Below are 16,771 nucleotides of genomic sequence, written 5' to 3' on the forward strand. Positions count from 1 at the left end.
GCTACATTTTTATAGATTTCCTATGAAATTCCACAAAAAAAGAAACTACCTTTTCAAGACTCCTTCTTACCACTTTAAGAACATTTCTCTCCACCGCTTTAAAGTGTCTTCAAGCCTCTCGAAAACCCACTCTCATATCTTTCATCTCTCGCTAGGAGGCAGAGGAGGAGAGAAGGGTAGAGAGGCCTCTGCCAAATGTTACAATGGGATTGGATTGCTGGCACCTACACAACAGATACAAAGACAGCTTTTTCCAACTATTACGAGCACCTCCTCCCCCCGTACACTCGTCGTATTATTGTCCATTGGGGATGCATGTTACGGGGGCATAAACAAAGTCGAGAGACCCAAACCGACCCCCCTTAACCCCAAAGCCCATTATCCCAAAAAAAATGAAGAGCCAAAAAAGAGAGAAAGAGGGGGGGAAAAGTTTTTCATTATTATTATTAGCGATGCAGGAGGGGGACTGGAGATATATAATAAGTAGAGAGGCAGAAAACTCATCAGCATAATCAACAAAACAAGAGAGTAAAAGGGAGGCAGCAGGCGAGCAGGCACAAATGTTGCATGCAACATGCACACGAAGAACCAGAGAGGGAGACCCTCTGATAGACAGACAGACAGACAGAGTGATGTGGAGTTGTCGTCATTGTTTCGTGTATACTGGCATATAATAATTTCTGGTACTGTGTTGTCCGTCAAGTGGACGTCTCGTCGCCGTTGCACAGCCCAGATGTGCAGGGCTGTTTCTGTGGCAATTGTGTAATTACGGATGGAACTCGAGTGGAACTCCAGTTTCAGATCGGTGGGGCCCCACCGAAGAGCTTGGGTTCTATCTGCATGCGAAACAATAAATTTCCAATTGCATTTCATTAGCCTTCGAGCGCATTCAAAGTCGGTCGTACTGACCCAAGGTTTCGTTTCGATTCGTTTCGTTTCGCTCATCGTCTGATAAATTGTCTGCTGACGTGATTTGTGTACAGAGGAGAGACCCGACCACGGCTGGTGCGAGTGCCCGTGATTCCCTATTCCAATTTTCTACTGGAAATCATTTTGATTAGATTTCTCGATTCGTTGTTTTCGTTTCGATTTGGGTTTTTATGCAAATTTCCCAGCCAGTGGAAGTGGAAGTGGAGGTGGAACTGGAATCGGGAGATGCTTTCTATGCGATTGGCATTGTCTGGACATTGTCTGGATGTTGATGGATGTCTGATGGATATCTATCCACTGCACGTTCCATCGATCGTTGATTGTGGATCGATGATCGAGTAAATCAAGTGGAAGGAAAGTGTTGCCACATCCATGATTGATAAAAGACATTCCCCTTTGAACAATTTAGTAAATTGATCCTCTTGCCTCCTTCTGCTGTGCCTGTAATTCAGACATAACGATAATTAAATTTTCCAGAAACTGAAGGGGAAACGAGAGGGGACACAGAGTGCCCCAAGAAGGGGAGTGCCTTCTGTGGAAACTCAAGCACTAAATGGAAGCCAGCGATAAGATGGAAAACGATAAACGGAGATGGAGATGGAGCTCTGCTGTGCTGTCCCTTCCAAGAACTACAATCATGAAGTGGAGCAGGTCGGTCTCTGATGCTCAATGGGTTCAATGTTTGTCAAACTACAATTAGAAAATGGAAAGAGGAAGGAGGCAGCAGCAGCAGCAACCGAATGGGGCAGAGCTACGATCTAGCAGCTGCCACAATATTAGTTGCAGCTGATTAATGATTGAGTTGCATTCCACATGCCCTTGTTCTGCTTGTGCCACTCCTCTCACTCTCTCTCTCTCTCTATCGCTCTGTGTCGCTTTTCTCGCTTCTAAAAAGAAGTAGACAAAAAGCCGACATTAATGCCTGTTTATTGAGTGTCAGAGCCAGCCACAAGGACGGCTGCAATTTGACGGCAGCCGCAGCAGCAGCTGCAACAGGCAACATGTTGCCAAAGGTGCAGCACCAATTAGGCAACATAAAGGTGCAACGATAGGGTAAAAATACTACAGAAAGGGCAGCAGCAGCACAAACAGCAGTCTTGCCTTGTGAGTGACTCCTGGAGTGTGTAATTTTCTGAATTATAAAGGTTGGGCAGCCATTTACCTAATTATTATATTAGTTGAGAGATGTTTGAAGGGCTCTGCACTTCGATAAAAGGAAACTTCTGCTGTAGTTTCATTTAATTGAATGGGAATTTGAATCGTGCAAAGTTCTCCCAACGAATATGCTTTCAATTGTGAAGACCCCAAGGAATGGCATGATTATGGCACTTCTGAAGTGTTTTTTATACTTCGTATTACTTGGTATTGCCTGGCGATGGAAATGGAGCCTCATAGGAACCTTACGTACTGAATTTCGAACCCCTTAACCTTATTTTTTCGTCAAATCTACTACCTTATACATGTAAGAGCTTCTCGGTTTATACATTCCGTTTAAGTAGTTAAAAATAGGAATTAAATAATTTTTTTTCCGTTTTAAAACTCTCTTTTGAAACAACAGAAAATAAATGCTATATTTGGCTTTAAAATCACTTTAAATATACCACTTTAATCTGTTCTTTAATCTGTTTATCTTTTTCCCTTATTCTTCTGTGTCTTTAATCCCATTCTTCCTAAATCTTTAGCACTTCTTGAACACAAAATTGTCTGCCATTCATTCAACTTAATTTCATAGCATAATTTTCTTATATTTTCTAACATTTTCCCATGCTAATTTTCCCTACTTTAATGATTTCCTCTCGACAACAATTTCTTGTCTCATTTTGATAATTATCATTTCCTTTCTTCAACACAAGAACAACAACAACAACAACAAATATTGTTCCCGCTTTTCCGCCAATTAAAGCAGACGGCAAGACTGTAACCCTTGAACCCTTTTTCTCCAATAAAATACGATTATCCCTGTCGTAGAACAGGTAGCGCTTCCATTAAGCATGCCAGACATGCGCCCTGGGATTATTTTGGGCTCTACATCGATCCATTGGGTCATTAGCCTGCCTTTTGGGACGTGGACAGGGGACGGTAGCAAATGAATCGATGTGCGGGTCGGGTCTCTTCATAAAATTTGCCTGTTAATTAAGTGACGCCTTGCCCTGAATGGTCTTTGTGTGCCTCCCTTTGTGCGTATTTTTTAAGTGTTTCCCTGAGGTTTGCTACGGGCACACACCATGTATTTGCTGGGCTGCTCCTAGGGCTAGAGGGCTGATCAAATATTTACATGGCATTTACATCAAACACACACTGAACGAGGGGGAACGTTGTGAGTTGCTGCGGACACCGCAACTCTACGGTTATACCCGATACTAAGTCAGTATGGCTCTCCTCCGGCAGACGCCGCTAATATTTAACGACACGACAAAGAGTGCGTGCGAGAGAGACAGAAAATCAGTCTGAGCGTGACGTCGGGCGCTGCGTAGCCAGTGCAAATTGATTTGTTCCTTTTGGCTATGAAAATGATCTGATCTGATCCAGATTCAGCAACCTGATAGATATGGTCATTATCTATGATTCTGCGTTTTTAGTTTTCTCAAATCTGCAATATTGTGGATGCAACAGATTTTCGTCCTTTGTGGGGGCGGATGGGGGTGGGGCGAAATTCTGAGATATACGTTTTATAGTGACATCTTAAAGGAGTGTGTGTACCAAATTTGGTTACTCTAGCCTTAATAGTCTCTGAGATTTGTGGTTGCCTCAGATTTTCGTCCTTTGCGGGGGCGGAAGGGGGTGTGGCGAAATTTGGACAGGAAACGGTCAAGGTCCGATATCACAGGAGTGTGGATACCAAATTTGGTTGCTCTGGCTTTTATAGGTTCTGAGATCCTTGAACTCATATTTTGCAATTGGCAAAACCGACCATGAAACCTGTGTGTTAGAGTGAGACAGAGCGAGAAAGAGTGAAATTGTTTTCGTGATTCTGGCTGTAATAATTATACGATCTGGTTCAGATTTTGCATTCTAGAAGATATAGTCATCTTCTACGATTCTGCGTTTTTAGTTTTCTCGTATCGTCAAAATTGTGGATGCCACAGATTTTCGCCCTTTGTGGGGGCGGAAGTGGGCGGGGCAAAGTTTTGAAATATTTTTGGAGCAGTGACATATCACAGAAGTCTGGATCCAAAACATCGTTGCTCTAGCTCTTATAGTCTTTGAGCATTAGGCGCTGAAGGGGACGGACAGACGGACAGACGGACAGACGGACAGACGGACGGACGGACAGACGGACAGACAGACATGGCTCAATCGACTCGGCTATTGATGCTGATCAAGAATATATATACTTTATGGGGTCGGAAACGATTCCTTCTGGACGTTACACACATCCACTTTTACCACAAATCTAATATACCCCAATACTCATTTTGAGTATCGGGTATAAAAATGCAAAACACTCAACAGCTGCCCCACCGAACACCGAGGCGGAGACTGTTTGGCGGCATCGGAGAAACGTTTTTGACATCGTTTTATCCTCAGTGATCCCCTGCCTCCCTTCGACAAACATTCAGTGGAAAAGGTGCCAAACAGTTGGCAATGCCATTTGGATTTCCATTTCGAGATGGAAAATGCGGAGAAAATTGCTGCCTGCCTTTAATATCGAGGAGGAAGTGGAACTGCATTGAGGACTCTCCACAGGGAAAGGAAAGGCCCGACTGGGAAAAGTGATCTACAAAACATGTGTATCAGAAATTGCCCATCAAACTGTCAGCCGGAAATTGTTATGGACTCTTGAGATCTCTGTGCGATCTGCGCGCTCTGCGCGACCAGCGATCCATGGCGGCTAATTGAACTGGAAAACTTGAACGAAGTCGAGGCTTTTCCTTTGCCATTTTCACACTTTCTCGATGGCAGGCAGTTCAAAGAGAAACGATTATTAGAAATCACAAACAACTTCAAAGTTGTGACGCCTGCCGTTTGGCTGTTTTGCTGTTTTGCTGGGGCTCTGCTAGCAGTGTGCGAAAAATTACAAATTAAAAACTAATTTTCCTTCGGCCCCAAACGGCCCGCCCCGTACGCCCCTCTGTGCCTCTCCTACCATATTTCAGGCATGACTAATTTTGATTAGCGGCGCATGAAAATTTGCTGCAGAGGAAAGTCTCTGCCGTCTCCGAAAATCAATCTTCATCTAGACAGAGGGCAAAAAGTTCATTCCGCAATATTCTTTCAATTAAAATATCTTCTCTCCGAAAGTTGCTGTCCTTTCCCATAAATCCCGAGAGCGGAGGCGCCTCTAATAAGAATTTATTACAAAAATACTTTTCAAAGCGGAAAACAAAAACCAAAAGGGAATACAGGATACACCGAAGGAGGGGTGGAACAAAATGCTGGGAATTTCCTTCAATTTCCCACTTCCCGATACAATAATTGATCGCATGCCACACACGCACATGGCAGGGCAGGGGAGGGTGACACCTCGAGGCAGAGACAGCTGCCACAAATGCGAGGGAGAGACGACTCTGATATTTCAGAGATGGAACTGGAATGATGCTCCCAGGAGTACAGTCCCAGATCTTATCCGATTGATTTTCCTCTGCTGTCTGCTGTGTCTGCCCAAAAAGTCATTAGCCAAAAGTCAATATGTGTGAAATTTGGCAACAGATACTGCATTTCCATCAGACATCAGCCATTCACTCAATCAAGCAACAAAAACTGCAACCAAAAACAAACTAAAACCATCAACAATGGAGATCAGACAATGTCTTTTATTATCCATTTGGCTGCTGTTGGCTCTGTTTCTTCTGTCTCTCTTGACATGTTTTTGTGCAATTTGTGTTTTTGTGGGGCACAGGGGCTACTGTTTGTTGTTGCATCTGACAGTGGCATGGTAGACCAGACCCCTGTGGAAGGAGGGTTGGTTAGGGGTGACATTTAGGAGATCGGCTCTTGGAATACGAGGGTGGCTGCGACAATGACAGAGCGATATGATCAATATACGAAGCTATAAAAAGTGTGTGGGTTTCCAACAGTTTATGATAGGAAAACATGCACATGCACGTATAAAAAAGGTATTAAAGATCTTCCCTGGGGCTACAAAATGTTATATTTTTATTAAGAACAAGGTTTCAGGGTTGGTGCACGAAAGAAACGAGTGCACAGGGGAATTGGCCCCTAGCGGAAATATAACGAAAGACTAGTTTCCGGAGACGAAGCTTCAGAAAACCATAAAGATATATAATTTCTATGGAAGCTACGTGACATCATGGTCTTAAAATTCTATTTTTTGAGGCGGAATCAAGACAAAAAAGATATTAATCTTTAATCTGCGATGTTTTATGGACCTATTTTTGAATAAAAGTATTTTTTTTGCTGTCAATCTAATCATAGAACTGGTGTAAAAGAGGTTTATAGATCCGATTTTATTTAAAAAGCTATCCTTTGTACATTTCCCTTACAATTTAGATAGCTCAATCTGTATTTTCTTCCCATTTCTCCATTTTCATCTCTCAAAATTCGGTCTCTGCTTAGTTTTCTTCCAACAATTTCCATTCGCCAAGAGTGAAAACCCCTTTCAACAGCTCCACTCCACCACTGGCACTTGAACTCCTCTGCATTTAAATGGGATGTGCAGGCTTTTCATCACATATGCGCCGTGAATACCGAGTACTCGTAGAACTGAACAATTTGCCCAAAAAACTAATTTCGACATGCTCCATTAAACCATTTTGCCATTGTTGCACTTTCGAGTTTCCCCGTTTTCCCCGTCGTGAAAACCACCTCTTCTGTACTTCCGTCACTCCCCTGCAGTACACTGCACTGCACTCTGCCACCTATGGAAATCTGCTTGGTGTCTGTTTAATTTGTTGCTATTTTGGTGGAAAGAAAAACAAATAAGACGGAGACAGAGAGTGAGAGAGAGAGATAGAGAGAGAGAGGTACAGCTGATGTAGCAGATTTTCCTATGGCAATAAAGTAATCTGCTGATTGTGCAATTATTGTGCCCCAAAGACTGGGTGCCTCGGGTGTAACTTTACGTGAGAGAGAGAATGAATGGTAAGAGTCTGGGAATGGGTCTGGTCTGCAGACGGTGTCTGGGAGTGGGGACTGGAGTGTCTGAGATCTTTGAGGAATGGGATACGATACCCTCCCTTGCAATGAACACGACTTGGCGGCGACTGGTGTGCCCCCACAGCTTCCACCGTCAGTTCATGTTTAATTGTTGCAACATGTTGTATTGTTTGTTCACTTTTTCTTATCAATTATCTCTGTTTTATCTCGTTTTTAGCTTTTTTCTTGTTGTTATCTTTCTGTGTCAGAAGCACACTCTTCTTTTGTACAGATATTCTGTTTGGGGGAACCTTTTTTCGCTGACCGGTTCCCATAAACATTTATTCATTAATTTTTGGAATCCCTTGTTTTTAGTTTTTGCACGTCACATGAAAACACGTTTCTCATTTGGTGGCCCCAAAGGCACTTTAGCACTGTATTTATTTATAGATCTGTGGCTTTGGAAACCGCCGCTCTGGTCATGAATGAACCTTTGATTTCTTGAATTTTTCATATTTATTTTTGCTTGATTTTTCGCTTACAAATCTTCACTTCACGCAACACTTCAGCAATCAGTTGGATAAACAGGCGATCGCGTAGCGCGGCGTACTATCAGATACAGATACAGATGCAGACGTTCGTTGAGAGCTCAGACACAGATACGCGCGATCGGCATTGAGTTAAAGATACTCTTTTGAACGGTTACCGCGCGCTCAGATACAGATACGTGCGACGCGTCAGAGAGTTGAATTTTGTTTGAATGTTGATTCAACATCAAAATGTTGAGCAAGATCAGTAGTGGTCGCGAAAGAGAGAGAGAGAGGCGCAACAGAGAGTGCAGGCGAGCGAGAGAGAGCTAGAGCTGGAAAGAGAGCGGCGCTCTAACGATCAGCAACATGTTGATGCCTGTGCTGATGTGTGCTCTCTAGCAACATGTTGCCAGCCTTCTGCGTGCGTGTGGCTCGACTCCAAATCCGGAACTGTTCCTGCCTGCCACACTCGACTCTGAGGCGACTCCAAAATAAAATCCTTTTGGCAGCGACTGCCTGCTGCGCTGCTAGCTGCGGCAGCAGCAGCTGCCATGACGCCAACTTGTCGGCAGCGACGGAGGCGATGGCGACAAAACAAATAACAGAATCGCATCGCAGAGGGAAAAGCGGAAAAGCGTAAAAACAAAACGGGAAAAAGGCTGAAAACAGGGGGGTGGATGCTTGAAAATTGTTAAGAGCCGGGACTAATGACAGCCGAGGGGCGCTACTGCACATAGGGGTGTAACAAATACGATTTTAGAGAACGAAACGAACCCAAGTTCCGGTGGAGAGAGCAGGGAATACTGAAGACAGATCCCTATATGTAGATGGGGAAGCGTGTGAAAAAACTCAATTACTTAAAATATAGGGGGGGATCGTATTTTGAAGGATCGAAGCAAGAAAGGGGATATAAATTCCCAAGAGTGTAGCTGAAGGAAAACTACATTTTTTCTGATGACAGATTGTATAAAAATAGAATTAAATTTATAAGGAGGTCCATAGAACGTGGCTATTAGTTTCTTTCGATTTCAAGTTTCTTTGATCTATTGCTGATAGTCTAACTAATCCACTCTAAGGGTATTTTTCCATTTAGATTTCACTGTAGAAAAGGCTTCCTCAGATTGACAACCACCTTTAACAATTCTCCATCAAAAACCCTCGTTTCATTGAATTAATTATAATCAAAAGAACATTCTTTTATCCCAAAAAACCTTCAATCACTTGTCTATCCCGTAGGGCATCCTGGCATCACCCATAGCCGATACCAAAAAATAAATATCCTGCAGGATGTGCCGCCACAGACCAAAGTCAGGCGCCACTGTGGCGACACTGCGTACGGTACGCCACGGTCGCAGTCTCCGTCTCTGCCACAGTCGTCGTCTGTGCCGTGCTCCATCGATGGCTCCACTTATTTGGACGTTTTTGCAAAACTATGCAAAAAGCAAACGAAAAAATTACAGACGCAGCTTCCTGTGAGCCAGGACTACGTCTACGACACATCGACAACGACAACAAAGTGGAAAAAACTGCAAATTTCTTGTGTGTTTTGTAGTTGGTCGTAAGGCCAAAGTGAAGGACAAAGTCGGGAGGCAGCAGCAGCAGTAGCAGCCTCTTTATGCCCCCCCGTGGCGTCATTTATTTTTGGCGCGAGACTCTGCGGCGCCACTGAAAATCGTTCCAGCGACAATGGCCGCCAAAATCGCGAAATGGAATGGCAGACATAATAAAGTCGTGAAAACTTGTGCGATAGCTAAAAAAATGATTGATTATCCCACAAAAATCGGGATAAAGTCGGGGGTTATTGGTCTTTGGAGCAGCACCCTGGAAGAGTCATTGTACGAGTATTTGGCTGAAGACAGCAGAAATTGTGGGGATTGGGGATGGATTAAGGGTCTTGGCCATAAGTTGAATGCTTTTCTGGCTAAACTATTGGCATATATAAACGATGTGGGTTATTAGTAAATGAAATGCCAGAGAGCCAAGGCAATTGATTTCTGAGACTCAGCTTAAGTGGTGGAAGCATGATGGATGGTTTGGGGGCAGGCGAGTGGAATAAATAAGGCTCAGTTCTATGAAGGAATTCAAATGTGGTTTTGTTGGTTTTTGGGGGAGGATTAGAAATGGAAAACTATTGATGAATGGAAACAGATGGATTTTTTGTTTGGTATTTCTATAAGGATTGATGGAAATCATCTATGAGTTTATAAAGCAGTTCTTTTATGAGTACTGATCCTTAAGTTCTTTTCGAATCTCATTGTACATACCAATCATCGGAATAATCATCATTTATATATAAAATAGGTACCAAAATCACTTACCTAAAAAGAAAAGAGCAAGAAAATAGGTTGAAATTAGTTTTTATTGCTATAAAAATATACAATATAATGTTATGACATACGGAACTTGGATATTTGCGCACTTGAACCTTGAATTTAGTTGAATTTCGTCTACTTAAGACAATCAAAATGGATTAGGGAATGCCATTAAACTATTTGGGTGATTGTTCAGTTCGCCAGTCGCTGATTAAGTTGCGAAAAGGAAGAAGCTGCGAATGAAGCTGATCTCCCTAGTCTTAGCTCGAGCTTATCTATGAAAGTTTTCTCGTAAAAATCTTCTTAATTTAGCCTCCATCTTCTTCCATTGCATATCCCTCAGACTCGCATTACTTTTGCTCAACTCTTAACTCAAACTAAATCCCAAACAAACAGCATCCCATCCCTTTGGCTATCTGTGTCCCTCGACTCCCTCGATGCTTGTGCCCGTGCCGTGCCCCTTGTTATCAGGCTAAGCTTTATGGTAGTTCATAATGCGCTTGGAACAGATACAAATACATTTATATAAGAGTATATATATGTATACAGTATAAACCACAAGCAGCTTATAAAACTTCCGAACCTACATCAACTTTAAACAGCTTTCAGCTTTCAGAGACTGGGAGCTGCGTTTGAGTTCGTTCATGCCTCATGCCTCATGCCTCACGCCTCACGCCTCTCCTATGTTGGAAGAAACCCCAATTGAGCAATCTTATCATTGACCATAAATATTAAACCACAAACACAGAAAAACTACAACAGAAAGAGATGCAGATACAAGTAGGTGAAAGAGATACAGATAGAGAGAGAGAGACAGAGTCCCATGTTTCCAGAGTCGGGAGCCACGCAATGCGGCCATTTATCACGCACTCGGAATTGACCCAAGTGACCGTAGAAGAGAGGCAAAAGAGAGACGGAAGACGGAGACAGAGACAGAGACAAATACAAAGAACCAGACTTCATGCATGCCAATGTAATAACATTAAAAGCGTGATGGTGTGCCCCCCAATACCCCCGTTCGAGCCGTCGGGCGATAAGACAAAGAAGCATAACTATAAAAATATTAAAGTGCGGATCGCCTCAAGCGCCAAAATACACGCGCCAAATCTCGCACAGATAGAAAGAGAGAGACATAGCGATAGAGATGGAGAGCAATGCCAGATGACTCTATCTGTCTATCGAAAATAGGAATGAGTGGCTGCTGGGATGATAGTGCTGGAACATGGAACACGCCCTACAATACTCGTACTTATGGATGCCAATAGACAAGGGGTAGAATGTTCCATTAATTGATTTGGATTTTTGAATGGAAGCAGCCACTTGAAAGAGGTGGAAATACTTAGAGAGGGATATGAATGGGTAACGGGGAGATATGTGTATGAAGGGGGTATGATATGATATCTATCTACAATCTATGCGGACTGTCAGCAATTTCAAATGCAACTGGAAAGGAGCGGCATCTGTTTATTCGCTGTAAAAAGTTCGCATAAGCAAACGGACGTCATTCGCTGCGTAAATAACGAACAGGGAGCCTTAGTAGCGAGTGTTTCTGAATGGAGTGTGCGTTAGTTTTATTTAATGTGCTTTTTCTTAATTTATTTTTATATTGTAAAAAAGTAATTAAGTAATACTTTTTAAATTAATTTATTTAATTCTTTAAAATTTGTTGAATTATTATTAATATTTTTAGTTTTGATTAATGTTATTGAAAATAATCTTTGAGTGTTTTTTGTCTAATCAATCTCCAACTCAGTAATTCCTATAATTCAAAATTTGTAGAATATTTAAAAACTCACAAAAGCTCTAAAAAAACACTACAAAAATCCGCACTCAAACAGCAGAATTCATCAGGAATGGCATAAAAGTTCTTGCTCTCAAGAGGGCAGAAAAAACAGCGAAATACCAAATTCCAAAAAATCCTTCAACAATTGCTCATACCCACACACATTCCACCTCTCACACCCACACCCACACACACATACACATATTGCAGCACATATGTATTTATGTATCCCAAGAGCATTTCAAAAAGTTCACGAAACTGCATTGTCAGACACCCACAAGGCTCACCACCCCAACACCCCACCACCCCACCAATGAAAATCCAATGGAAGCCTCAGTTTTTCCGCAAACTACACCGCAAAGTGAAATTTCATGACGTTGAAGCCTCCACACAACTGTGTGGCGTCTGTCAATAAAGAAATAATAAAAGAAAAAAGCCAGATCCAATGGCAAAAAAAATATGCTGACAGACTGCCAATAGATCGATAAAAAGAGAGACAGACAGGCAGACAGACAGACAGTCATATCGACATTTATGCCATTATTATCCATGGCAGAAAATTTAATTAACGCAAAGGCACAACTTTGGCTAAGACAAAAGGAGGGAAAAGGGAAAGCTCCAACGACATGAAAAGAAAAGAAACGAAAAGAAAACGACATCAAAGTCAATGGGCAATTAAAAAGTTTTATAATCCAGAGGGGCAGGAGATTCCCAAACAAAAGTGGCCAAAAGTATAGTTAAAAAACGGAGAAGGAAAACTTCTGAAACATTTAAAAGTTTTTATTTGTTAGGGGGAGTAGGTACTGTGCAATATTTGTACAGTTAATTGAATTGAATGGTAAAAGGAAACAAAAGTGTTGCATTTCATAAGAGAAAAGCCAGCCACTACCTAATTTCCACTTCAAGTTTCCGCATTATACGATACACGACGGAGCTAATGTATTTCACTCGGACTGGGGCTGGGACTGGCAGCAGCCCACACACACACTCGAAAGATAAATCATGTTCATGGCGACCCATTTTCCAGCTTCGGCGGCACAAAACCACCTTACAATCCGCAGCCTCGAACCCCGGACGAGACCATATCCATGGCTCTACTCCAACAGAGAATGAACCAGCGGTTCAGGGAAAGAGTTAGACTCGGAGAAAGAATGAGACTCAGAGGCAAAGAAAGAATCAAAGAAATACTCAAAGCCCAAGCAAGAAAGAATAGGAAATTTCTGAGAGACATAACTTTATTGCAATTATTCCACCCGACAACTTTGCTGTTGTGCACTTTTATGGCTTCGGAAAGTTGTTCCTATTCTGTTCAGTTGGAAAAATGCTGGCAAAAATTGACATGGAACCTCTTCACAAGTGCAGCAGCAGCAATGAATGACCTGCCTCTCCACAGTTGAGTGCACTAGGAAATTGGTAAAAGTTAGACTTTCAATCGGCTTAAAGTTTCCATCGAAATTCCATCCATCCATCCGTCCATCCGTCCGTCCGTCAGGCTGATTTGCTGGCAATTGGCACGTACCTCTATGGCTTGACCTTGAGACCAGACTTTCTCACACCTAAACCATCAGGTGGGTGGAATAGTAGGGGGGTGGCGGTGGAGTGGTAGTGAGAAATACATAAAAGATTTATGCCGTCTGCCTGTCTGGCCTCGATAAATTTGATGGTGAAAGGTGTGGGCGAAGACTCCGGGTGTCTCTCTGGCCATAAAATACTTTATAGCCATTCAACATTGTAGACAGACCATAAAATACCATAATACAGCTGCTCCTCCATCCCCCATCCCCCCATACCCATACCCATACCCATACCCACTCCCCATCCACCCGAGTGGAATGCAATTCAAACTTTGTTTTATTTTCTGATGAAAATTGTTCCACAAGTACAATTTTTCGTAAATGAAATCAACTTTGGCGCTGGGGGGTCGGGGTGGTCCTCTCTCCTCACAGGGGAGATGGGAAATGTCACCCAAAAGTAGGCAAAAGTTGTGTGCCATGCCCCGTGTTTTCTTCTGTTGTCTGCCGCGGAAGTTTATCAGACATTTTCCCCCGTGACTTTTGTTGACAGCACACATAGATACTACTCTCCCACACCCGCACAGAATCGGCTCGAATGGGATATGACAGGAGGCGACTTGGCGGAAAAGGCTGAAAAGTTGAATGCAAGCTGACTTCCATGATAGGCGAGGCGAAGCGAATGAATTCTCTCAAAGCAGTTCCCTGAGACATTTTGGCACGCCATCAGATCTGAGGCACGATGGCACACGGAGGACGGGGAGGGGAATGGGGATGCTGCACACAATTGTAGCATGAAGAAAAGCGGCACTTTTGAAGGTACTTCCCTGCCGCAGCATTTGGTTCGTTGCCACCTCATAAATTGTGCCACAAAGTACGACGCGGAATAACCTCTTGAATTAATGGACTCTGCCTGCTGCTGCTGATGATGATGATGATGGGGGAACTATGGAAAGATGTGCTGGGAGAGATTAGGCAGGGAGCTAACCTCTGGGTCTCTATTAAAAGGATTCCCAACAAAACGTGTTCTTTATTTGAATTACAATTGCATTTCAAAAGTGCATTTTAATTTTGATTTTTTCGTAGCATACTTGTGGGCGGAAGGAGCAAATCAGTACTATGATAAAGTGGCAAATTTTTCATCTATTCTCTGTCTTTATAAAGAAATAAAAAGGCGAATATAACAGCGAAAAAATCATGAAATGTGCAGGGAATACGATATGATAATACGCCTATCGAGTCATCATCGGTATTTATCGATTACTATTGCCGATCTTAAGAACCTTAAATTCCAAATAACTATGGCATATTAATTTTAAAAAAAACTGTTCTAATGACTTTGGATTAATATGAAATACTTGTAAAGGTTCGATACAATTTAAAGGTTATTAAATTATGAAATTTGAAACATTTTTTGGCTCTGAACTTAGTTTTAAAAATTAAGGCAATTTTCTACCCATTTTCTATTAACAGTTTTGATTAATTTTCGATTCGAAATTTGTTCTTCAAACGGCATTCAAATGGAGCCAAAAACGAATGAACCAATGAAAGAAAATATTGATATTTCCTAGAAGAAATGGGATTGAATTGTAAGATCTATGAATAAACTATAAATCCAATCATCTTCGTTAATAAACAATTCCAATCAGGTGGAGGTCCATTGAATGAGATCATATATCGAATACTATTTGTAATCCGAAAATAAATGAAACCATAATTGATTGAATCTTTGTGAGGTATACAAAGATTCTAATTGTTTCAAAGGTATATGGATTCGAGGGGCATTTAATGCAAACAATAATAATAATTGCACCAAGGTCTCTCAACAAATCAGTGGTTTTACTAGACAATGACAGTCCACATGCATTCACAGATTGTAACTACAACATGATTCACTTGACAGCCTTCTTGTGCTGTCTTGGAAGTTACTTCTCGCATAAAGCCGAACCTTGTCGCCGTCTAAACAGTCATGATATATGTATGACACGAATCTCTGGCTAAATCTATCCGCTGATGTGAAAGCGAAAACTTTGCGACGACGAGTATTCACGGAATTCAAGGGCGGCCAAGCAGAAGAAGGATTCGCACACAGAATGCACTCATAATTCACGCAGAGAAGAGCTTAAGCCTCAGAGCATTTCCACTCCCATTTTCATATCCATATCCATTTCCAGTTCCATTTCGGAGGAGTACTCACATTGGTTGACAGCTGGCTGCTTAGGCTGAGCACCTGGTCGCGTGCATCCTGCAGTTCGCGCTTCAATCTCCGTATCTCGTGGGCCTGCCGCTCCTCCGCGGATCCGTAGAGAGAACTGCCGCCCGACAGCAGGGATGCGGCACTGCCGTGCACTGCAAAAGGATGGCAAGGATATGGAAATGTTACATTAATCTGCATTTAATGCCTTCACACGGAGCCGTCTCTCCTCTTACCTTCGTCGTTCTTCTTGGGATATGTGAGGCGATGTCCGCCAGTTAGACCGGAGCCGAGTCCGGGTCCCATCCCCATGCCACCAACCATCCCTGTGGCTCCTGCGGTCGTTCCGTGAGTGGGCGATAGAACCCCTGCAGCAGCTGCTGCTGCTGCCGCTGCTGCCACTGACGCCGCAAAGGGGCCTCGATTGAGGGGCGTGGGCGATGTGGGCTGGCTCCATGCCACGGAACCACCCACCACATTGTTGCCAGAATTTCCCTGCGTGGCCTGTGCTTGGGCTTGTGCCTGGGCAGCCACAGCAGCTGCCATTTGGGCGCTCAGCACTCCGTTGGTGCCCACCGGCAGGCAATAGTACGGCTCGATTTCCACGTCCCCAGCGCGGCTCAGCATCGAGGGATACATTTTCTCCGATTTTGTGGATCTGCAATGGAATCTCATTAGTCTCGTGTGGCAACTCGTAATTTGACGGCAATTTTGGGGGCATAGAATGGAATGTGGGTGTGGGTGGGTGATGTTTTCGTTGATTGACAAACGGGAAATGCAATGGCAGCTATGAGAGTTTTTGGGATGCAATTTCAAAGTGATTAAAATGAAAATTAAGCGATGAAAATGGCACCATTTAGAGGAAATTATGAATGAAAAATCAAAGCGAATTGGAAAAGCGAATTGTGGCCATAAAAAGCTATTAAATAAAGTACAGAATGATCTCAAATATTCATCCAGAAATACATTTCATCGATGAGGAGAGAAATTTCAAGCAAGGGCATAAGAATCATCGTTTTTTCACGATTATTCGAAAGGAATATTTGGTATGCTCATCACGATATCCTTAATAATATTTACGTACAATTCCGCAAACAATTCCCTAATCAAGAGTAAAGAAACACATCACATTTCCCTAATTTATTCGGTGGAGGGGTCTCCACCTCTTCCTTCCCCTGCGAACAGTGCCTACCATAAAGCATCACACGCTTGCAGATTTCCATCTCTATTTGTTCAAATTTTCGAAATGGAGTTCGGGGGCCAGACACTTGCAAATTTCCGCTTGCGGCTCTACAGTTTATTAGGCCAATCTCTGGGCCCGCTCACATGAGCACTGACTGTTGAATACATTTGGGCACACACACGGGTGCACGGGCATACGGATACAGAACCACTCCCATTTCCGTTTAATTCTGTTACAAATTCACCGAAAGGAGAGAGTGGTGTGTGCTGGGGGCATGATAAGGGCTTGGGGC

At 42.8% G+C, this 16,771-nt stretch overlaps 1 protein-coding gene across 6 annotated transcripts in view; it reads right to left on the reverse strand.

Moving 5' to 3' along the window:
- The window catches only part of LOC6596472 (protein sickie), a 215,444-nt gene that overhangs the window by 23,111 nt on the left and 175,562 nt on the right, over positions 1-16,771 (reverse strand). For 5 of the 6 annotated variants that reach the window (XM_026987762.1, XM_026987758.1, XM_026987761.1 and 2 more), the window contains 2 exons: positions 15,533-15,954; positions 15,300-15,451 (listed from right to left, as the gene is read on the reverse strand). In XM_026987762.1, the coding sequence (XP_026843563.1) occupies positions 15,300-15,451; positions 15,533-15,954 (574 nt within the window). Of the gene's footprint in view, positions 1-7,508; positions 7,689-15,299; positions 15,452-15,532; positions 15,955-16,771 lie in introns of those variants that run through there. The other variant, XM_026987763.1, reaches the window with a different exon arrangement.

Source organism: Drosophila persimilis, unplaced genomic scaffold (genome assembly GCF_003286085.1).
Source record: "Drosophila persimilis strain 14011-0111.01,24,50 unplaced genomic scaffold, DperRS2 tig00000124-arrow-pilon, whole genome shotgun sequence".
NCBI classification, from domain to species: Eukaryota; Metazoa; Arthropoda; class Insecta; order Diptera; family Drosophilidae; genus Drosophila; species Drosophila persimilis.